General features: G+C 41.6%; 1 protein-coding gene across 3 annotated transcripts in view; it reads left to right on the top strand.

Annotated features, from left to right (window-relative positions):
* The first annotated feature begins 501 nt into the window (after positions 1 to 501).
* adam11 (ADAM metallopeptidase domain 11) overlaps positions 502 to 24,336 on the top strand; it is a 154,309-nt gene continuing 130,474 nt past the window's right edge. For 2 of the 3 annotated variants that reach the window (XR_007250449.2, XM_048560900.2), the window contains exons 1-3: positions 503 to 641; positions 994 to 1,160; positions 3,009 to 3,085. Coding sequence is in view for 2 of the 3 variants with exons in the window: in XM_048560900.2 (XP_048416857.2) it covers positions 584 to 641; positions 994 to 1,160; positions 3,009 to 3,085 (302 nt within the window). In the remaining variant the exon portion in view is untranslated. Of the gene's footprint in view, positions 642 to 993; positions 1,161 to 3,008; positions 3,118 to 24,336 lie in introns of all 3 variants that reach the window. The other variant, XM_048560902.2, reaches the window with a different exon arrangement.

The raw sequence follows: 24,336 nt of genomic DNA, 5'->3' as shown, positions 1-24,336 counted from the left end.
CACCACCACATTCCTTCTAGTAGGTCTCAGTGGGAGACTGACTATGTTCAAGCCTCGAAATACGATCACATCTGGTGGGAGGGTGGGTAAGGAGAACATTTTGGGAAACACTGGTTTAGAGAAATTGCTCTGATGGGGGCATGTGATATCAAAAGAAACGATTTTCAGTCAAATGGCTGTGCTGGTGAATGAGTAACGCGATTTGATTGGAGCCAAGTGGCTTGATCTCCTATCATCGAGAAGAGCATAAACGGTGGTGACATGATTGTTCCTCATTGCAGGATTCTGGGACGGAGGCTGGCTTTATCTAGACTACTGCATCGAACTGGAATGCAGCAGGTACCAAAGGCTCGGAGCGAGATGAGAAAGAATCTACTCTTTCATCCGCGGAGTTGCTGATGGAACAGACTGCGGGAATATGACAGATAGCTTCCAGCCCCTCTGCAGATCCTCCTCATAACACCTTCCTTTGTATAGAGGAGGGAAGAGAAGGGGGCACGGGGAAAGGGTGGGGAGGGAAAGTAAACTTCAAATATATATGCGTGTATATTAAGCCTCAAGATTGTGCGTGAGATATGCAACCATGACTTTTGTGCCGTCTTGGATTTTTGTTGCAATCTCCTACCTCACTTGTCCTACAGGTAAGCACAAGTGCACTTTTTTTCTTTTGAAAATTGGCGCTTTTCGGATAAATGTCAATGCATCAGTTTTTTTTCCCCACCCCTTCTTGTTTGGGCGAAAATTAGCTTACACTTTATTTTTGGGAATCTGCAATCCATCCATTTATTTTCAATGCAGTTGCTGCATTGACACTATCTGCAGTGCTGAGCAGTCTGGGGACCCGTCAACAAAACAGCGTCGCCTCCTGGGCTGTTCTTCTCTCAAATTAGTCTCACTTTATATTAACATTTGAGGATTGATCCCAGATCATTCATCTTCGACTTTTACACTCCGCTTTTCACGTTATTACTGTTGCTGTTGTTATTATTGAAGGGTTTATTAAAGCTGAGCTCCAGGCGGGGAAGGACCGGTGGAACAGCAGGTCCGTTTTACAAGAGGCCACCAAACCTCAGCGATTAATCCACAGTGTTCACTCGGGAAAGGAAATTAAACACAGCCGATTGAACACCAGGGTCCGGAACAACAGCACAGCCTCTCATGTAGGTTTCTATTTAGCTATCTCTGTCCAATTTGATTTTTTTAGAACGAAAATGTTAAATATGCTTTTATTCATCTTTCAGTGCCATTATGGGCAAGACTTTTTTTATTTAAAAAAAAGTGTTTGGCAGAATGAATTGTTACCTACTCCAGTGGAGCTGTCACTTCTGTACATAGTACTTACAAGAAGGGCAGGACTGTATTCCCAGCCTGTTTCGAATTAACCCCTGCGAGGATCTTATCTTTTGGACTGTTGTTTACGCCCATGTTATAAACCATACAGGAAACACCACCACCATCTGTTTGCCCAGTCTGTTGTTTAGCACTGCATTGCATGCATCAGTGGGGCTCAGTGGTAGTCCTCTCCCTTCTGAATCCCATGGTTCTGGTTTGGATATGGAAGTTGAGGCTGACACTCCAAAGCAGGACTTGGGGAGTGTTATCCTATCAGAGATACCGTCTTACAGATGAGACCAAGGCCACATCAATTTCTTTGTGATCCCCTTCGGCACTATGTTGGGGAAAGCAGGGGTGTCATTCCCAGTATCCTCGCAAGTGTTCATTCTCAGCCAATATTACAAAAGTTACCCAGACAATGCTGGGATTTTGCTGTGTGCATGTTGGCCATCCCGTTTCTTGAATGACAGCAATGACTGCACTGAAAAATATTCATTGGCTGTAAAGCACTTTGAGAGGTTGGTGGCCATGAATGGTGCTAAATCAGTGCAAGTCTTTATTGTTCAAATCAGTACAGTGCTGGCTAATTAGTTGCAATTTACAGTATTTTCTGCATAACCTACCAATCAAATGCTTCTAAAAAAAAGTAAAACCTACACTAAGCAGTTTAATTTTTGATTGAACACAGCAGGTCAAGCAGCATCTCAGGAGCACAAAAGCTGACGTTTCGGGCCTAGACCCTTCATCAGAGAGGGGGATGGGGGGAGGGAACTGGAATAAATAGGGAGAGAGGGGGAGGCGGACCGAAGATGGAGAGTAAAGAAGATAGGTGGAGAAGGTGTGGGTGGGGAGGTAGGGAGGGGATAGGTCAGTCCAGGGAAGACGGACAGGTCAAGGAGATGGGATGAGGTTAGTAGGTAGCTGGGGGTGCGGCTTGGGGTGGGAGGAAGGGATGGGTGAGAGGAAGAACCGGTTAGGGAGGCAGAGACAGGTTGGACTGGTTTTGGGATGCAGTGGGTGGGGGGGAACCGCCTGGGAACCCTGCAGCCATATGGTATCAATGTGGACTTCACCAGTTTCAAAATCTCCCCTTCCCCCACTGCATCCCTAAACCAGCCCAGTTCATCCCCTCCCCCCACTGCACTACACAACCAGCCCAGCTCTTCCCCCCCCACCCACTGCATCCCAAAACCAGTCCAACCTGTCTCTGCCTCCCTAACCGGTTCTTCCTCTCACCCATCCCTTCCTCCCACCCCAAGCCGCACCCCCAGCTACCTACTAACCTCATCCCACCTCCTTGACCTGTCCGTCTTCCCTGGACTGACCTATCCCCTCCCTACCTCCCCACCCACACCTTCTCCACCTATCTTCTTTACTCTCCATCTTCGGTCCGCCTCCCCCTCTCTCCCTATTTATTCCAGTTCCCTCCCCCCATCCCCCTCTCTGATGAAGGGTCTAGGCCCGAAACGTCAGCTTTTGTGCTCCTGAGATGCTGCTTGGCCTGCTGTGTTCATCCAGCCTCACATTTTATTATCTTGGAATCTCCAGCATCTGCAGTTCCCATTATCTCTAATTTTTGATTGATTTGCATTTGCAATATTTGGGAATAAAGGCTTTATGGAGTAATTTTAAAATTGTCATTTCTTAATAACACTGTCAATTCTGTTTTATAGTTTATTCACCTTGCGCAAGTGAGCTTCCTGATAGAAGTATTCGGCTCATCCTTCATTTTGGACCTGGATTTGAACCAGTGAGTATGGCATTCGGAGCTGTCAACAGCAGGTGAATGTGAGAGTGGAATTGTTGACCTAAGAGAGTGCAATAAGATTAAATCTATAGGCTGGGATTTTCCCATGGCCAGATAATCTTTTCTGCGGTGTAGCTGCAAGTTGCACCTCGAAAGCCTGAATTCCATAACTTAAGAATGTGTCTTTGTAATTCAGAGGGTTCTGCTGCAGTTAAATAAATAGTTATTTGAGCAAAGTTACACAGTTAAATACACACCTTAACTCGACAGTAACTGTTAAACTGACTGTCCGGCTTAGTGCACACACACATCCAAGTGTGCCTCCTCTCTACCCTTTTAACCCCCAGATGCCTGACTCTACTGCCCCCTCTCCATCTGGGACACAACACATCCCTGTGCCTAGCAGCCAACAGACTAGGCACGCAATCCACCTTTCCATACCATCCCTGGAAGCTGACTTTCCACCCCCCAAAATCTGGGAAACACAACACCACCTTTATTTCCAGGGTCCTGAACAATCGTCTCCTCCACCTTAGAACACGACAACCACCCCCTCGTTCTAGCTACCTTGTTTCTCCCACCTCCCTGCCCTCTTCACCTCTGACATGATCTCAGTACCACAAGGCCAGAAAAGCAACCTCTTTACCAGGGTCCAAGTTCTCTCTTCCCCCACCATCCCCCAGTACTGGACACAAGATATCCTACCCACTTTAACCTAGACTAAAAACCCCATCACAAAGCTGGCCTCTTTACACACTACCTACCTGGCATGCTATTATCTAGGACCTCATGTACCTGGAGCACCCTATCCCTTATCCACCCGGCACCCTGTCACCGCTAACTTCCCGAATATACTTGAACTTTCACAGAGGCTAATAAAGTGACTGTCTGTGAGCTGGATCTGTACATGACAAAATATGGAAACTGTCTGCTGTGACAAAGGGGACATGGGTTTGCCTTCCCCTGACTGTTCAGCACTACGAGGGATTTGTCCGAATGAAAGCATAGCTCCGCATTTCTGAAAGTAAAGCTGATTGGAATCTCTCGTCAGAAACATGCAGCCCTTTTGTTACATAAGTATGGAGTGAAATGATAATATGTATGCATTTGCCTTAGAAAATCCAACCCATGGAATTCTGTTTGTTGTAAGTGACAGTACCTGCTTTTGAAGCTTATGATTGATAAGGAAACTCTAAACAACTGAAACTTTGCATGCTTGGAAATAAAATAAGGCAGCATAGGAATGCATCCCAACATTTGGATGATCATAATCAGCTCCTAATCAAAATTATGGTTCTGATTTGTATTTTCTGATTTCAGTTCAAAGTTAATTCACATTACCTTCATGTCTGCCAGCCATCATAATGTTTTTGATATTGACTGCAGATAGCCAAATGAAAAAAAAGCAGAGTTAGCTGCAAAGATACTGAATTATAATGATGCAAATGAACTAACAAGTTGGGGTAGGAGTGGACCATTTTCCCCTTGCAACTGCTTCACCCCTCAAGGAGCTCATGGCTGATTTGATAGAAACCCCAAATCAACTTTCCTGCCTTTTCATTTTTAAAATTTATTCATGGGATCTCGATGCCTCTGGCTGGGTTAGTATTTAATGCTCATTCCTTGCTGCCCTTGAACTGAATGCCTTGCTGGGCTGTTTCAGAGGGCAGATATGAATCAGTCACATTGCCGTGGGTTTATAATGAAATTCAAACCATTGCCCCTCCAACATTAATCTAGGACTCTGGATTGCTTATCTAATGACAATATTCTTACACCAATACCTCCCCGTGCTTTCAACCCTTTGTTTAATAAGAATCTATCTACCACTGACTTAAATATATTACTAGCCTCCCGCTTCCACTAGCTTTATAAGAAAGAGTTCCAAAGACTCTCAAATTTCTGAGCAAAAACATTTTAAATGGCTGGTTTTTAATCAATGATCCCCTGATTCTTGATTCTCCCATAAGAAGAAACATCCCCACCTCTATCTTATCAAGACACTGAGGATTTGATATTTCCCTTACTCTTCTGAATTGCAGCACATGGAAGACCATTGTGTTTAAACTTTCCTCATAAGACAAGCCTCCATTCTAGGTCTAAGTCTAGTGAACCTTTGGTGAACTGCTTCCAGTGTATTTGCATCCGTCAATAAGGTGACCAATGTTGTACACATTATTCCAAATTTGGCCTCACCAGTGCCCTATATAACTGAAGCATAATCTCCTTCCTCTTGTATTTATTTGCCCTTGTGATTAATGATAACATTCTTTTAGCTTTTTGAATTACTTGCTGTACCTTCATTCAAACTGTTTGTGAGTCGTGGGTGAGGAACATCCAGCTCCCTCTGAACTTCAGAGTGATGCAGTTTCACAACATTCAGATAATTCACTGATTTTTATTCTTCTGGAAAAAGCTTTTTTTTTCTGGGAACCAAGCAGTGACAGAAGATTCAAATAAATACTTTGCGTTAGTCTTCATGGTTGAATTAACAGCAATTCCAAAAATACTAAATTAAAGGATAAAAGGTGGAGAGGAATTAAATACATTAACTATCACTAAAGGAAAAAGTACTATGGAAACCAGTAGGGCTAAATGTCAATAAGTTGCCTGGACCTAATGGGTTGCATTCTAGGATACTAAAGGAAGTAGGTACAGGGATAGTGAATGCACCAGCATTAATTTTCCAACAATTCTCAGATTCTGGACAACTGCCAGTGTACCACCCTTCGTCAAAAAAAGGAAGGAGACAAAACCGGTAACTTTAACATTGGAAAAGTATTAAAGTCTGTTAGATTCTGAAATGTTTGATTCTTGATTGCCAACGGAATGAAAAATTATTGGCAGGACTGTAGAATGGAGCTTAAAATCAGGTCAGCCATGATCTTCGAGAATGGAGCAGATATGCAAGGTGAGAGATCTTTTGTCTCTTGTTTGTGTATTTCTTTTATGAAGGATGTAATAGCAGAGGGATTGTAGGGAGTCCAAAGAATGTTCACTCTGTTGATCCTGGATATGGAGTGATTTTCTTATGAGATGAGGTAGTTTAGGTTGGGCCTATACTTGCTGGAGCTCAGACGAATGAGAAGTAATGTTGTTGAAACATATAAGACTTTTTCTCGGGGGTTTGACAGGGCTGATGCTGAAAGATTGTTTCTGTTATGGGACAGCTAAGGACCAGAAGGCACGACCTCATAATCTTGCCCACGGGGAATTTTTTTAAGGTGAGAGGAGAGAGATCAAAAATAGACATGTTGGGCAAAGCTTTTACAGAGGGTAATTCATGTGTGGAATGAACTACCTGCAGATGCTGGCACAGTTACAACGTTTAAAAGATGCTTAAATTAGTACGTGAAAAAGAAAGGTTGGAGGGATGTGGACAAAGCTCAGGCAGGTGGGACTAGGTTAGTTTGGGAATATGTTTGGCATGGTCTAGTTGGTCTGAAGGGTCTGCTTCTGTACTGTATGACTCTACAATGAAGAATTTCTCTTAGGGCAGTGAATCTGTGGAATTCTTTACTGTAGAGGTTGGGTCACTCAGTATGTTCAAGGATAAATTAAACAGATTTTTAATTAGTAAGAAAATCAAAGGATAAGGGGTAAAGACAAAAGAGTAGAGGTGAAGATTATGAGATTCTCCATGTTCTCATTGAATGGTGGAGCAGACTCGATGGATTGAATGACCTATATCTGCATTTATGTTTTATGGTCAGATAGTCCAAGCAAAGATTAGGTGGGGACAATCCCATTGGTACAGATCCCACTTTCTCCAGCACTGGTGTTAGTTTCCCATGATCCATAACCCAGTTATCGCACACTAGTGTTTGAGCCAGGTATTCATCTCTCTAATCTGTTTTGCTCATGCCAATTTTCATGTGGCACAGGTAGTAATACAGAGATTATGACCTTTTAAGGTTCTGCTTATTAATTTGGCACCTAGCTCCTCATACTGGCCATTCAGAACTTCCTTCTTTGCCCTGCCTATGTTGTTTGTACCTATGTGAACCACAATGACTGTGTTCTTCCATACCCAATGAAAGCTCCTTTCCAGCCATGACTGATGCTCCAAAGCCTGGAACCAGACAGGCAGCTTAATATGTACAGAGATTGGTTTAAATGTGCATCAGTTTCGTTTAGTCCTAGCCTTGTCATCGTTCTGGGAGATACAGGATGAATGGATGCAAGTCTCAAGGTGTTTGGGAGTTACACAGGGCGAGGAGGCAGTTGTCAGATGAAAACCTTCCATTGTTATCAGTTGACTTCAGAGGATAAGAAGTTCAATGAGCGTGTGAGTAGGCTGATGATTCACAAATGGACCACATTGCCTTAGCATTAGGGTCTGACTTTGTGTACTGGGCCATTCTTAAACTGATAGTGCCATAAGTGCTGGGGATTTTAAATTATTTATTAAACAAACAGATTATAGAAATACTGCAAAGTTGGGAAGGTTTCAGAAGCAGCACGTTGAGAGAAGGCAGCTTTGGAGATTCTGAAGTAAGTATGCTTTTGGAAAATATAGGCTAAAATAAAGGCTACTTCTTCGTTAAATAAGCAAACGCTTGTTCCAGTCTCCTCTATATTCTGACCAAAATGCACGCATTGAGCATCAAATACTCGTCAAATCACAGAGATCCTGTTGACCATGTAGATATGAATTTGGTCATCTTCTCACAAGTTCCCTGATATTGTTGGGACATGTAATTTGAGACCCCAGGTAATCATCCAAGATACCTGCTCCTTTGCTTCTCTCCAGTTCTTGCCCAGTGATGGGGAGACATACCACGGCAGCCCTGATCAGTTTTACTTCCCTTCTCCAGAAGGTGTTCCAGTCAGCAGGTTAATCGCCCAATAGATTAAGATGAAAACTTTCTGAAGTAGGGAAGGAATGCAGTTGGAGTATTGAGATTCCAGAGGACTTGCTTGTGTCCTTTATTCTGTCTCACTTTGCATTGCTGATCTGTTCCTAAAAAGCCCTGTTAAACACAGATTGATCATCTAAGTTGTGGCATTTAAAGGAAATTGCAATTGCTTTTAAAACCTTTAATTTATTGAGCGATAGATGAGTATTTTTAGCAAAAGGCATCAAACCAAAGCATGTCTAGATGCCTGGGTCTCTTGGGCTTTCAGCTAGTCATGAGAAGAGCAAAGATGCAGTAAAGTATAAGGATTTTTTAATTTGCAAGTGTTTTGTAAAATCTAAATTGTTGGACCTCTGCGACCAAATACTGCATGATCCCTTGTGTTAGTGTTTCTGGATGGCAGTATGGTGTATTACAATGTAAAAATCGGATATTAGGTCATACTGGATATTTGAGAATCAGTAGTAGATCAGAAATCCCAATCAAAAGGATTGACAGACTAGGATATGAATGCCAAAGCTAATAATGCACCAGTTATCTAAGAAAATTGAAGTCAGGATCTTAAAAATGAGCCTTGAGCAACCAACAAGTCATTGTGTATCTTCCAATGTGGAAGTGTACAATAATTCTTATGAATTTGTGCACAAACTAAAAGAAAATAAAATTAATTGTCACAAACATTCTGCTAATGCAGTTGTAATTTAGCTGCATCACTTTCATTGTCACTTTTGTCTGGAAAATTGGTTATTCGATGTAGAGGTGGCGCAAAGACAATATTCACACTTGGATCAAGTACTTAGATGTGACAATGACGGTCTTTATTTTGCTCTTTGCTGGTAGTTATGCTTTGTGCTGAGAATTATTGAAACCTTCATTTTTCAAAAAATGAAATTAAAAGATCTGAATAACCTCCCTATTCTCAGGAATGTTAGGCATATTCTCAAACAAAAGCCTCCAATTTTCCTATCTGCAAAATGTCCTACAGCTAATATAAAGTTATTCAAGGGATTGGATAACAATGTACATAAGCTTATTAGAGCTAATGTTGTTTATATGGGCTTACAAAAGGCATTAGATAGCGTACTACATTATAGGCTTGAAGAGGCATTGTAGTATGGCGACAAGGCTAACTTAGAAACAGAAGCGGAGAACATTGGCGAATGGTTGAATTTCAGATCAGAGAAATATATAGTAGGACCAAATGTCATCTTGATATCTTTTTATGCATTAATAGCCAGAACATGGGCATTATAAAGTGAATAGTTTCACAATTAGAAAGAAAAGAATGAATAGGAATGTTACAGATTAAATGGTACAACTTTGAAGGTGCTGCAGGAACAGAGTAGGTTTCACAAGTGTAAGTCTTTCTGGGTCTGAAGAGAAGTTGTTTATTTTTGAACAAAAACCCATTAGATCCTGGGCTTCGTAAGTAGAATTAGGAAGATATGACACAAAATACTTTGAAATCACTAGTTAGGCTTCAGCTGGAGTTTTCTGGATACACACTTTTGGAAGGATAACAAAACTTTAGAGAGTGTTCAGAGCAGGTTTACAAGAATGACAGCATCGATGAGGGATTTCCAATTATGAGAAAATTGGGAGAAGATTAAGTTGATCTCCTTAGAACAGTAAGGGGAGATGCGTGTACAGGTTTTCAAAATGGTGTGAAATTTTGATTGAATGGCCAGCTGGCATAGTTTGAATGGCCTTAATCTGTGCTGTAGAATTATGTCTGTCTTATGGTCTCCCAGTAAGTTACCAATGCTCTGTGTTTTGATTTCTGCTATCTGTAAATACTCAATGTAAATAGTAAATTATGGTTGGAGGACAAGGATCATGAATTCTGGAGCTTTATTTTGTATTTTTCCTGTCTTAATAGGAAAATATTTTATTTTTAATATTACTGGAAATTCCTGGATTGACAATAACATTAGAAGCTTAACTGCCTCTTTAGTTTTATTCTGTTTCTCTATTTTAGGGAGTGGGGGAGGGAGGTGATTCTCTCAAAAGGATTGGTCGAACTTGATTGAGAAGCTTTATCACAAAAATTGACACGCTGGTCATCATTGACAAATACCAGTGAGGAAAGATATCATTTATTGTGTTAGAAATGGTGTTCGATTGTACGTAAACATGACATCAAGAAAACCTGTAGACATTTTCCATACCTCTGTACATTGCTTTGTATCTCAGGACTCTCTTATCTTTCAGAGTCCTGTTTGAAATTTTGAATTTAAAAAAGGTAGGTAATGACTTTTTTAGCTTTGCTTCACTGAGTGGTTACAAAGATGCAAATATTGAAACACCCCATGGATATCTGACCTTTATAGAGGCTCCACATTATAGGATCCTCAAATTAGCTGAATGTTGTTTGAAGATTTAAGATGTTTATAGGATTTATGATTTTGAAACGCTGATGCTGAATTAAGTACGGATTACAACATGGGGAAATGTGTTCTGTTGTGTTTTGCTTCTGTTAATCTTTTAAATATGATTATTAGTTGGTCTGTTCAATTCCTGAATGCAGATGTTTCATTTTAGAAGGATTTTTAAAACTTTGTTTTCAGGATGTATGAGTATTATGTGTGAGCACTTACTTCCCATCCTTATTTGCTCTTTAGAAGGTGTTGATGAGCCATCTTCTTTCGCACCTCAGTCCCTGTGATGTAGGCACACCCACACCATTGTTAGAAAGGGAGTTCGAGCATTTTCACCTAGCAACAGTGATGATACAGTTCCAGGTTAGGATAATGTATGGCTTGGATGGGAACTTGTAGAGGATTGTGTCCCCATGTATCTGACGCCCTTGTCCTCCTAGGTGGTAGATGTCACAGTTTGGAAAGTGCTGTTGAATGAGTTACTGTGTATCTTGTTCTGATAGGCACTGTTGCCTTTCTGCTTTGGTGGAGAAGGGAGTGACTGTGTTCAAAATGGTGGATGTGGTGCCAATCAAGTAGGATGTTTTCACTTGGACAGTGTTGGACTCAAGTGTTGTTGGATCTGCACTTAACCAGCCAAGTGGGGAGTATGTTATCCCTTTTTAGATGCTAGTCAGGCACTAGGCAGTCAGGAGATGAGCTATGAACATGTATGTGCTAATTCATTTTTAAACACTTGAACATCAAATGCAGAAGTAATTTTTCATGTCCACTTTGCCAGCAAGCATCTGGCAGTCTAAATCAGTAACACAGATTTGAATTGTGCAAGTCCTGCATTCTCCGTTTTAAGATTAGATAGTCATGGGCCGTATACGCCCAAATTTGCAAGGAGTTGTCAGCCTCCCCATTGGGTCTGTCAGTCTGGAAAATGTCTTCATACATATTTCCTTAGTGACTTTGTGTAACTTCAATCAGAGATCTCTGGGGTTGTAACTTTGTAGTGACTTGATTGATCTATGCTTTGGGTATTGAAGAGATCAAATTATTTGCTAAATGATGAGCTGCAAACTGTGGGGAAGTTGCCAGGTTTAGGGGTCTGTTTACAGAAATCACTAACAGCTAGTGGACAGAAACACAAATAATTTAAAAAGGCAAATGGAATATTTCTAATGGCAGCTTATCTCGAGGGCTGAAATGAAAAAGTGGTATTTGGGTTACAGCTATGTTGTGTTTATGGTTAGACAGTGTTGAGAATATTGTACTCATTTGTGCAGAAAACACCCCAGGAGGGATGCACTGGCCTTGGAAACTTGGCAGTGAATACTTAGCATAATGATATTGGAGCTAAAAGGGTTAATTTAAGAGGGGTGGTTGCACAGTCTAGGCTTCTAGGTGTTTCCTGATCAGAGATGTTATTACACACCTGTGCAGCAGGTGGAACTTGAACCCAGACCTCCTGACTCTGAGATGGAGATGCTGCCACTATGCCACAACAGCCTGATCAATCTAGGCCTGTATTCCCTTTGAATATAAACAGCTACAGGTGATGCAACTTGAGATTAAAGAATTCAATAGGGAGAAACTAATTCCATTGTGTGAGAATCCAACTTGGGACAATAACCCAAGAACGGGTAGCTGATGGCACAGCAGTAACGTCACTGGACTAGCAACCCAGAAGCCTAGGCGAATGTTCTGGGGATAAGGGTTTTGAAACTCACCATGGCACTATGCTGGTCAATAATTTCACTGAAAATGCAAAACTAAGATTCCTTGAGAAGTTTAATTTGAGAGTATTGAGTGCAACAGAACCAAAGCTGGTGAATGGTGTCAAAGTACAGATTACTTATATTTATCTATGTATGCTGGAATATACTTGGGGGTGCTGAATGAGTTACTCTTCATTTTTTTTTATATCCTCACTTCTGCTATGTACAGCCTGATAATGAACCTCTAATCTGGAGGGGTGTGTTAAAAGAGTATTTTATGTACTCCTCCCACTTCTCCTCAATATTATTCTGAAATTCATCTTCACTGGTGATGGGGAAGAAAAAGCCTCCAGATTTTAGTGAAAGAGAGGGACAAGCACAGACACAACTGACCGGATGTCATTAACGCTGATTACCAGACAACTCATGTTTAGATGCACGTAGGTAACATTGCTACGACAATTCTTGCACTTCGTCTGAGATTTTGGATCATTTTCAAAGGCAAAAAGCCCAAGTTTTGTTATTAGTGAAGGAACTATGCTCGCTCTGTATTTAAATTTACAGGTGTCCCTCTACTTTTTGTGAGCTTTTGAGTGGCAACTTATTGTACCTAGAGATGCACGTATAGAGATTTTAGATGTTGCTGTATGGGTGATTCCATGCTTGTTAGTGCTAACAGGAATACTGGAATCTAGCTTTCTGGTGCTGTTGATTGCATGTGAATGTGAGGCAGCGGAATTTTAACGTGAGCTGATGGTTTCGGACAGTTGCAGGTTCTGTTCACAGAATAATAACATAGGAATTAAATATGTTCCAATTTGCACTATTTTTGGTTTCCACAGCAGCTATCTTCTGCGAAGATTTATCTTCAAGACAAGTGGCAGTGACGCTTTTAAGGTGAAGTGGATGCTTCTTGGTGTGAAAAGCACCAAATATTTTTATTTTGATGATGTGGAGGTGCTGGTATTGGACTAGTATAGACAAGGTCAGAAATCACACGACACCAGGTTATAGTCCAACAGGTTTGTTTGAAATCACAAGCTCTGATGAGGGGGACAATGCCCCAAAAGCTTGAGATTTCAAATAAACCTGTTGGATTATAATCTGGTGTCATCTGATTTCTGACTTTATTTTGATTACAGTCACTGCATTTATAAAATTGTGAATGGGGTCAGGTTAGGGAATAACATTAAAGTGATTGTTAATTCCACTGCACAGGGAAATACCCACTTTACAAATGTTGTATAATTGCAATGCTTATGTAGAAATGTGTGAGTACTCCTGTACTCGAGTTTTATAACTTTGAAAAGTTTTGTCATCAGCGAATCTGCTGCACTGTGCATATTTGAATTATTGTCAAGCATGAAAAAATGCAAGGTGAGACGTTTATAGACAATATGAACACAAACAATTGCAAAACACAGAGTGGAGGCAATCAGTCACATCTACCTGAGAGCATTAACCTTCAGCTCATTCTTCTTGATGTTTTTCAGTATTTTTGTTTGTAGTATTGTGAATTATCAAATCTTAAACTGTTTTACCCTATGAATGGGTTAAGTGCTTCATATTAAAGCAATTGACCAGGAAATGTGATATAATCTGTTTGGTTATTTGCAGGGCAGTCTGTAACATCTTGGGTGGCTACAGGGAAGGTGGTGAGTGGATAGGACCATAGAAGGGACAGGAAAACATGTCAAAGGAGCAATGATCACTGTCAGACTAACAAAATACTGGCAGAAATTCAGCAAGAACTTGCATTCATATGGTGCTTTTAACGTAGAAAGGGCTGTAAGGCACTTTGGAGAGTGGGGAGAAAAGAACAAGCAAGGCAAAAGGAATCGATCCTGAGTTATAAACTGAAAGTTGGAAGAAATGACAGAATTTTGGCTAAAACTGTGGACTCTGAGAAGTTTATTTTAGAAACGGAGAGAAAGGTGGCAGTAAAATTCAGCAGGTAAGTAGCAAGGCAGGATTGAACAATCTGTCATGAACGGTGGAGCAAATGATATGGTGAGCCGAGTGAAAGGATTTTAAATTTACTTCCTTATCTCTGAATGTATTAATGTTGGTGGTTAAGGATCAGAGTGATATGCGAGTTAAAGTTAATGCACACCAAGATATATAGTTTCCTGTTTTTGGATAAATTAAGTTCATTGATGCAAGAAGCTGAGAGTCTTGTTGAATGATTACTGGAGAAATTGAATATTTTGATCTGTAAGTGTGACTAAGGATTGCAGCCGCATTGGGATTGAGATGGGGACAGTGGCTGGCAAATGTTACAGAAGTGGAAATAGGCAGTGTTGGTGATGAATTGCATGTGGCAGGTGAAGATCAGCTCATTGTCAGACAGACAATCAAAACGTTGAAGCAAAAACAGAAACTGCTGGGTAAACTCAGCAGGTCTGGCAGCATCAGTAGAGGAAAAGCAGAATTAACGTTTCAGGTCCAGAAGCCATTCTTCAGAATTGATTTTACCTGGAAAAGTTGCTATATACATTGAAAATGGGGAGGGGAGGAGTAAGCAATAGGTGGAGCAGACAAAGGAATGGGTAACGGTCAGCCTGGGAAAATGAAGAGTTGCTAAAGGGGGGATGTTAGTGGCTGACAATCGGTTGCTTGTAGTAGCATTCCAAGGAATGACAAGGCTTGGTTTGGGGTGGGAGTGAGGACATTGGAAAAGGGTCTTGGGCCCAAAAATTATTGAACCGAATATTGAGCCTTGAAGGTTGCAGGATTCCCAAGCGGAAAATGAGATACTGTTCTCCCATTTCTGAAGACGGATCCCAAACCAAAACGTCAGCTTTCCTGCTCCTCTGATGCTGCCAAGCCTGTTGTGTTCCTCCAGCTCTACACTGTATTAACTACTGCGCTTCCTAGCTTGTGCTGAGTTTCACCTGGAGCACTACAGCAAGGCTGAGACAGAGATATTGGCCAGGTAACAGGGTGTGTTGAAGTGGCAGGCAACTGGAAGCTCAGGGTTAACTTTGCAGACAGAATGTAGATATTGTGCAAAGTGGTCGCCCAGTCTACATTTTGTCTCCCCTATGTAGAACAGACCCTGTAGACTAGATTGAGCAAAGTTCAGGCCATCTTTGTTTCACTTGGAAGGTGTTCCTGCAGCCTTGGACAGTGAGAAGGGAGGAAGTGAACAGGCAAGTGTTACACCTTTTGCAGTTGCAAGGGAAGGTACCATGGTGCTGTTGGGGAGTGTTGGGAGTGATGGATGAGTGGACCAGAGTGTCCTAGAGAGAACGGTCTTAGCAGAGGGCTGACAACAGAGAGGAGAGGTAGATTTGTCTGGTAGTGGCATCCTGCTGGAAGCAGCAGAAATGGCAGCTAACGATCCTTTGGACGTGAATGCCAGTAGGAAATAAAGTGAGGACCAGCAAGACCCTATTGCTGTTCTGGGAGGGAAGAGAAGGGGTGAGGACCACAGCGTGAGAGACAAAGAACAAAGAAAAATACAGCACTGGAACAGGCCCTTTGGCCCTCCAAGCCTGCGCTGTTCCAGATCCTCTATCTAAACCTGTTGCCTATTTTCCAAGGATCTGTATCCCTCTGCTCCATGCCCATTCATGTATCTGCCTAGATACACCTTAAATGACGCTATCAAGCCTGCCCGTACCACCTCCGCTGGTAACGTGTTCCAGGCGTCCACCACCGTCTGCGTAAAGAACTTACCACGCATATCTCCCTTAAACTTTTCCCCTCTCACCTTGAAATCGTGACCCCTAGTAATTGAGGCTCCTACTCTGTGGGGTGGGGGGAAAGCTTCTTGCTATCCACCCTGTCTATATCTCATGATTTTGTAGAACCCCCCCCCCTCAACCTCTGCCTTTCTAATGTAAATAATCCTAATCTACTCAACCTCTCTTCATAGCTAGCGCCCTCCGTAAAAGGCAACATCCTGGTGAACCTCCTCTACACCCTCTCCAAAGCATCCACATCCTTTTGGTAATGTGGCGACCAGAACTGTACACAGTACTCCAAATGTGGTGGAACCAAAATCCTATACAATTGCAACATGACCTGCCAACTCTTGTACTCAATACCCCGCCCAATGAAGGAAAGTATGCCATATGCCTTCTTGACCACACTATCCACCTGCGTTGCCACCTTCAGAATACAATGGACCTAAACACCCAGATCTCTTTGTGCATCGATTTTCCCCAGGGCTTTTCCGTTTACCGTATATGGGTCATATATGACTGAGGGCCCGTCAACAACAGTGCTGAGGAATCTTCGGTTGATCAAGAAGTTGGACATTTCAGAGGCCCCCTTGTAGATGCTGGCATCATCTGAAAAGATGCAATGGAGACTGAGAAACCAAGAGAATAGTGTAGAGTCCTTAAAGGAAGCAGAGTGTGAGGATGCAAAGTCCAGCAAATGTGGGAGTCAGTGGGTTTGTGGAAACTGTGGTGGCAGGAGCCCCACTATCTACTAATCTAGCCTCGTGAGGCACAGTACAGCTTCAGGGCAGGTTTATTCAGAGTTTTTCAGCTGACACTGACTTGCCTTGCAAGGGTCGAACCATGAAGAGTGCGCGCCCCTGCCGCTACCGTTTTCTCTCCTGTCCGAATAATGTATAGCAGTTGGACATCAGCCAACACAGGGCTGCCAATCCTGACAGCAGCAAATCCAACACTGTCAAGTGTTTGAAAAATCCAGTTTTGGGAGAACTTGTATCTTTGAGGTTTTAGTTAGACTTGAAAGGATTTGAGGCAAAGTAAATGTTCCCCTCTTTTGCTTTTGCAATGGTCTATCACAAGATGATTTCACAACAGCATAGATTCCATTGAAGCCAAATGCCAAATTATTTATTTATTTCCTTGTTAATCAGCTGCTATGAAACAGTTGAGATGAAAAAACCTGAATTGGTCTGAAACGTACTGGAATTAAATTTTGGGGTGAGCATTGAACAAAGCCGTTTGTGTGTCTCAAAATTGTTGGGCTTCTTCCCCAAGTTTGCAGACAGTATTAACACTGAGCTCCACCCCTTCACTGCCTCAATCAACTTCATGACCAGCTTTGATTGTGTCACCCTTCCTGTTCTGATGCTAAGACATGGATGGGTCACACTGCAACTGAACATCAAGCAAAACCTTCAAGCAAAAACTTGCCCTGAGAAAAAACAAAATCTGGGATGCAAGCAACGCCAGAATTGAAAGCTTTCTCAGACGGAAATTGGTTATAGGGCCAGAGGGAGGTTAAATCTGGGGAGGGGTGAAGCTATAGAGGAATGTGAAAACAAGAATGAAAAATTTAAAACTGAGACATTGAATTTAATTTTAGACATGAAATTGTGTTTTCCCTTGAAGGATCAAGTGTTCCTTTACAATGGAATGCTGCTTTATATTCTTGTATTATTTAAGACTAGATGTATTGTAAATAATGTAAAACCATGAAATTATTCTGGACTACAGAAATTCAACATGTCTTGTATTGCTGAGAGGGGGAAATGGTGAATATTTCATGTACGAAGAAAACAGTTTTCGAAATAAGTGTATTTGTGTGCAGAACTGCACTATACAACCATAGCAGCCTCTTTATAGAAAATATTCACTCCATTTTCACTTGATCTCCCTGAAGGCACTAGCTCTTTGAAAGTGAACTCCATCATCTCTTCCATTCGATTCAAAACTGTGTGTCAACCCAGTTTTCTCTTGATATGGCACCCGTGATCTGTGTCTGCACTTCCTAGCGTGTGTCACTAGATGGCGGTCAAGATTGGGGTGGGTTCCAGAAGCAGTCAAATGGAAGGGGTAAGTATAAGGTAGGAGAGGTCCTGGGTTTTACTTGTGGCATATAGAGAAACACTGCTGTGCTTTCTGGCCTGTAAGGAGTGCTGTGATACCCCACTTCTATATTATAGAACCTTCAGCTTCTACTTGCTTTGCACTAACCTGTTGTGCAACCCTTCAGAAACCCACACAGGATCCACCGAGTTTAAATTGGTCTTCCAATTGCACATGCAAACTATTCAGATATTTTTATTCATTTGTGGGACATGGCTGTTGCTGGCTGGCCATTATTTATTGCCTGTTCCTAGTTGCCATTGAGAACGTGGTGATCAGCTGCCTTCCTGAACGACTGCAGCCCATGGGCTGCAGGGAGACCCACAGTGTCATTACGGAGAGAATTCCAGGATTTTGACCCAGTGATAATGAAGGAACAGCGATATATTTTCAAGTCAGGATGACGAGTGGCTTGGAGAGGAAGGTGGTGGTATTTGCTGCACTAGACTAGACTAGTGGATGATCATGAGTTTGAAACGTGCTGTCATAAGAAATTTTGGGGAATGTCTGCGGTGCAACTTAGAGATAGTGCACACTGCTGTGCCTAAGCGTCAGTGGTGAAGTGAGTAGATGCCTGTGGATGTGGTGCCAGTCAAACTTTGTCCTGGAAGATCTCAAGCTTCTTGAGTGTTGTTGGGACTGCACCTATCCAGGCAAGTGGGCAGTATTCCATCACAGTCATGACTTCTGCCTTGTAGATAGATGATGGACGGTTTTGGGAAGTCAGAAGATGAGTTATTCACAGATGCAGTATTACTAGCCTCTGTCCTGCTCTTGTAGCCATTGTGTTTATGTGGAACGTCCAGTTAAGTTTTTGGCCAATGATAACCCCCATGATGTTGATAGTGAAGTATTCAATGATGATAACATCACTGAATGTCAACAAGGGGTGTTTAAATTATCGCTTACTGGAAGTAGTCATTACCTGGCATTTCATATGGTGCGAATGCTACTTGCCTGTCAACACCAGAGAGCAGTGATTGGATGGGCTCAGAAATCAGTAGAGATTAAAATCAAGTATAATGTAAAATTGGATGATGAAGCTAAATTCTCCTGTTTTAAACATGGTTAAGTTGAATGACTCTCATCTGGTTTTGGCTTGTGTTTTCTTATTTCAGCCATGAACCTGTTAAAAGATACAACAGGTATGAAACTCTCCCTTTAGCAAACTGTTTACCTGGGACATCATTAGAGAAAAGAACATTTACCAGTTTCTCCCATGCGGTGCTATTGCCGGTGTGTTTCACAGTTGACCTCTGCTCTCAGGGTTGAACCTCACGTCATGACAGCACAGCCTGCAGAACCGTGCACAAAAGTCGCCTCAGTTCTGATTTGCCAGAATTTACATCAGCAGGAAAATCACCTTTTGCTGCAAATTGAATTGACTCAATCTGATTTTGTTTTCTCACTGTGTAGAACTAGAATTAGGATATCCTTTATTTTCACGTGTACTCAAGTAACAGAGGTGTAGGAATACAATGAAAAGTTGTACAATGTTGCTTCCTATTGTGCCATCTTGGGTACAGAGTACCTCGGTACGAATCTTAGATACAAAAAGAGGAATAAAAGAGAAAAAGTAGTTGCATTACTTTTACAGTGATTCATTGTACAAGTTAGAAATATGACATGGTTAAAAGGATAGACATTACAGTCAGAAAAAACAAATTATAAATAAACACTAAATTGTATTAGCTCAGCACAGTGACTTCCACATGTCGTCTGACTGCCCATGCCAGACCTGTCCACCAACAATTCCTGCTCTGCTCCAGGCCTCCAGTCTGTACCACACTGGCTTTCAGCTGCTCAAAGGTAAGTTTCCACCAGTGCTTGCTGCCCTGCATCAGCCTCCGCTCTGGGACTACTTCCCCGTACTGATGTCCGCTCCGGGACTTGCTTCCCTCTGTCAGCCTGCGCTCCAGGACCTGCTTGCCCACACCTGGAGTCTGCTCCTGGACTTGCCAGTGGTCGCCTCTGGTCTGGAGTCATCTCCTCTATTCACCTCCCAGGTAAGCCCAAGAGCTTTTAAACAAAAATGCAGAAAAGGAGGAAAAAGAATGGATGTTGCGGAAGAGCTCCAGCTGGAGCATCTTACTCTGCCGCCATCTTGCATGTGCCACTGGGTAGCACTGAGATTGGCATTGGACCAATTTTGAATTTAAGTATACAGATATTTTCTAATCAGCATATTAAGAGATGTTGTGATTCACCTCTGGAACAGGTAGGACTTGAACCCAAGACTTCTGGTTCGATGGTAGAGACACGGTTCCCAGAGCACTACCAGAGTCTCTTGTGCCGAGCCAGTGTTTCCACTGTACAAAATACTTGATCACGCTCCGTCAGTGCATAGTTTAATGTCTGAGTTGTTATTGACCTAGAGACTTGCTCAATATCAGCAAAGAAACAGCACTGCCAGAAAACTGCCCACTTTTCTCAAACCAATATGCATATTTGTCTTACCTGATTTACGTGTCAAACTTGGATACATTTCCTCATTGAGGGGAAATCAATCTCCTGGATTTAAAAGAACTGGAAACAACTAGGTGTTCCCATTCAGAATAAATAAAATTAATGAGATCCTATTTGGAGTTATACTGCATGCTGCATTTACACTCTGAAACAGGGACTGAAAGTTTATTTTGCCAATTGCAATTGTGTTGCAGTCTTCATTGTAGGACAATAGATGTAATTGAATCATTTGTTCCAACTGAACACTGAGAAATCATCATTTGGTGATGGAGACTGAGCTATTAATAACTTGGTGCAGAGTGCTTCCGTTATCACTGATACTGTTGGCTTAGCAACAAGGAATGATTATTAATATCAGTTTCAGCTTCTCTGCTTTCATTTTTATTTGGCACTTTAGCTACAATATTACAACCAAAATTGTTCATAGCACAAAAGCTGTTTTGATAAAGCATTAATCTTTGGCATTGTGTATTAATCAGTGTACTCTTGTATATAACCCAATAATGATCACTTGTCATGAAGCTGCAGTGTTATTACTAGTCTAATTTCTTAGAGTCTGCAGTTAGCTACATGTTCGCACTTCAGGATTTTGGGGAGACCCGAAGTAGTGGATTGGGCATGTTTAAAATACTGCCCACGTATTTCTGATTCAGTGTGTTTGTATTTGTTCAGGAAGATGTGCGCATAGTTCAAACTAATTTATCAGGGAAAGACAGTGCATTTGAAAGATGAAATAAAGTGCTTCGAGACCCTGAGCCTGAGCATTGCTCATAATTAGGAGGAATCTGGAAAAGGGAAAAATTAAGAGGCAGATTGATACAGGTGACTAAATTCATAGAGCTGGAGTTGTTTACAAATTGTGCTGAAAGTACTGGTAGCCGCACGATCTAATGGATACAAAGGAATTCTGGCTCAAACAAGGGGAAGAAGAAGCCCTTAATATTCCAGCCTGCAATTTACTTAGAATAGGTAGAGAATAGGAATGCATTGCCAGTGTTAACTGCCACACTCTAGGAAGTCTGATGTGCTGGAGAGTTCAAAGACAAAATCTTTTTGGTATGCATTATGGAAAAATAGATGAACTGCTACATTTGTGGGAATACACTATAAGTGACCAAATAATTGGAAGTGGATAGAGGAGGACATTTGCAGGGAAATTGCAGAAATATGCAATTGAGGTTAAAATGGGTGTTGTCATCTAATATAAACTGGAAAAACAGAAATGTGAAGACTAAAGAGGAAGGTAAATTTCTGAAATATATACAAAATAACTTTCTGAACCATTTCCCCAAGAAATCTTTAGCTTGCTGCCTTATTCACAATCTACATTTTGACTGCTTAATAATATTATCCACAAGCACAGGATTGGCGTCAGTGTGATATATTTCTTGTCACCATTGTCAACCCCAAGGCAGTTGCATTGTCCAACTATTTGCCTGACGTTGAATTTTGAATGTCGTGCTACTCAATATCACCAAACGCAACGACAGCCATCAGGCTCTCATCTGAATGTGCCGCAGGCAAATTGACACAATTTTGATGCTGCTTGACTGTGAGTTTTCATCCTGACAAGTCATAAGATTGCCTTTATTGCTGGAATATCTCCTTGTTGGATCTCTCCTTTTCTCTCTGTCTCACGCGTACAGAAATTTTCTCTCTACGTATATAATGTAGAAAAATGTGAGGTTATCCACTTTGGTAGGAAGAATAGAAAATTCTCAAAATGGAGAAACTATGGAATGCAGTGGTGTAGCGCTATCTCCATTGAAGTACAAAAGGGTCATAAGGACAGCAAGTACGAAGGAGGCAAATGGAATCTTGGCCTTTATTGTGTACTTTTCTGGTTGCCAGAATGATGTGGAGGCTTTGGAGAGGATACTGAAATGGTTTAGTGGGATGTTGCCTGGTTTGGAGGATTTTGGCTATGAGCAGAGACTGACAAACTTAGTTTGTTTTCACTTGAATCTCAAAGAATGAGATGTGACCTGATAGACGTTTACAAAGTTATGAGAGGCATGAATGGAATGGATGGTCAGAGTCTGTTCCCTCAAGGTAGAAATGCCTATTAAAAACCAAAAGACTGCGGATGCTGTAAATCAGGAACGAAAACAAAACTGCTGGAAAAGCTCAGCAGGTCTGGCAGCATCTGTGAAGGGAAAAAACAGAGTTAACATTTCGGGTCCGGTGACCCTTCCTCTCAGTTCTGAAGAAGGGTCACCGGACCCGAAACGTTAACTCTGTTATTCCTTCACAGATGCTGCCAGAGCTGCTGAGCTTTTCCAGCAACTTTGTTTTTGTTCCTAGAAATGACAATTATTAGGAGACATAAGTTTAAGTAAAAGGGAATGTTTAAAGGAAATCAGAGGCAAGTTTTTTACACAGAGGGTGGTATGTGCCAGAAATGCAGTGCCAGAGAACATGGTGAAAGTGGGTTACCGTAGCAATGTTCAGGAGGCATCTTGACATATACACAAATAGGCAGGTAATCTGGCGGTATGGACTCTGTGTAGAGGCCAGGTGTTTTAGTACAGATGGACATCATGTTGGCACACGCTTGGTGGACTGAAGAGCTTATTTCTGTGTTGTACTGTTCTTTGTTCTTTATCATGCAGTCTAACTAATCCAAGATACCTCTTTCATAAAGTCCTATATCGTCAACTTTGACCTTAGAGTGGACTGGACCTTTTCTATCTTCAATCATATTGTGTTCAAGATCCTTATTCTCACTTTTAAATCCTGCCTCAGGTTCAATTTGCCAATATCTGTCCCAGTTGTGTATCCCAGCTTACTCTATTCATTCTCCCATCACCACTCCCTTGCCCTTTATCACGTTGTTGTTTCATTTGTTGTTATTTCATGTTCTTTCTGTCCTCTCCGTTAACAGCATTAATATGACTTGTTCAGATTCAGCAGATTTTGAGTTGTTGCTTCTGGCAACTGGTATTTGGCACTGATTTACTGTATTTAATATTTGTTATCTGGCCAAATATTCAAGCAGTTTGTCTCCTCTCCTCTGTCCAGTAGACAGTAATCGGCTGATCTGAAGCTGGCTGGCTAGAGGGGAGCCTAATTCTTTGGAAGGGCACTTGGAGAGAAACCAATGACACCGAGGGCCCTGAGCCATTGTCGCATATCTCTTGATCTTACATCCTTGGAATAAATCAGTGACCTGTCATTACGGTAATAGCTTGCGGTCACAGGAAATTACTGCCCAAAATTGAAACAATTTGCTTTTTAACTAAAAGCCTCACCGTCTGCAACCCTATCTCAAAAGGAAGTTAAATCATGAGCCCTTTATGGTTCAGTACATGTACATCTGTGCATGCAGGGCAAGCTATTCCTTCTGAGTGATATGCCCTCTGGACATTGCAGTTTTGCCTGCTTTCCATTCGCAGCACTATTCAGTCCAGTATGCAACCTAGCTGTCTTAATTGAAGAGTTTTTTTCGAGAGTGGAATGGCTTCTTTCTTCATCTTTCTGTCTTTAATTTTTTTTGCCAGAGAGACAGGGAAGTAATATATTAAAATGGAAATAACTGTTTCAAATGAGGATCTTAATGTAATATTATCTAAATAAAATCTGTTAATATTTGAAACTTTAGAACTTTACAGTGTAGAGATAAATTATTCAGTCAATCCAGTTAGTCAAGGTGCTTTATTTTACCTGAGCTACTGTTTTAATGCCACTCCACTTTGTTTGTGCAGTAATGTGAGATCAAATCTTTTGTGAGTGAACGACATCAGGATTAATTAATTAACTGCCAAGTGCAAATGCTGGTAAGAGAGGGACATTGTATCTGGCATCCTACAGAACTCTGCGTTCTGACCTCATTATGATATGGCTCTTTTTGCACATGCTCAGTATGTATACTTTGAGGTAGGACATAATTTCCTGTACACTATGATGTGGAGGTGCTAGTGCTGGACTGCAATGAACAAAATCAGAAGTTACGCGGCACCAGGTCCATCTGACACCATCCCACCTGACAAAGGAGCAGCGCTGTAAAAGCTTGTGATTTCAAATAAACCTGTTGGACTGTAACCTGGTGTT

This window comes from Stegostoma tigrinum, chromosome 31, assembly GCF_030684315.1.
Source record: "Stegostoma tigrinum isolate sSteTig4 chromosome 31, sSteTig4.hap1, whole genome shotgun sequence".
Taxonomy (NCBI): domain Eukaryota; kingdom Metazoa; phylum Chordata; class Chondrichthyes; order Orectolobiformes; family Stegostomatidae; genus Stegostoma; species Stegostoma tigrinum.
The sequence above is the reverse complement of the archived record's forward strand: the minus strand, read 5'-3'. Positions and strand labels throughout refer to the sequence as shown.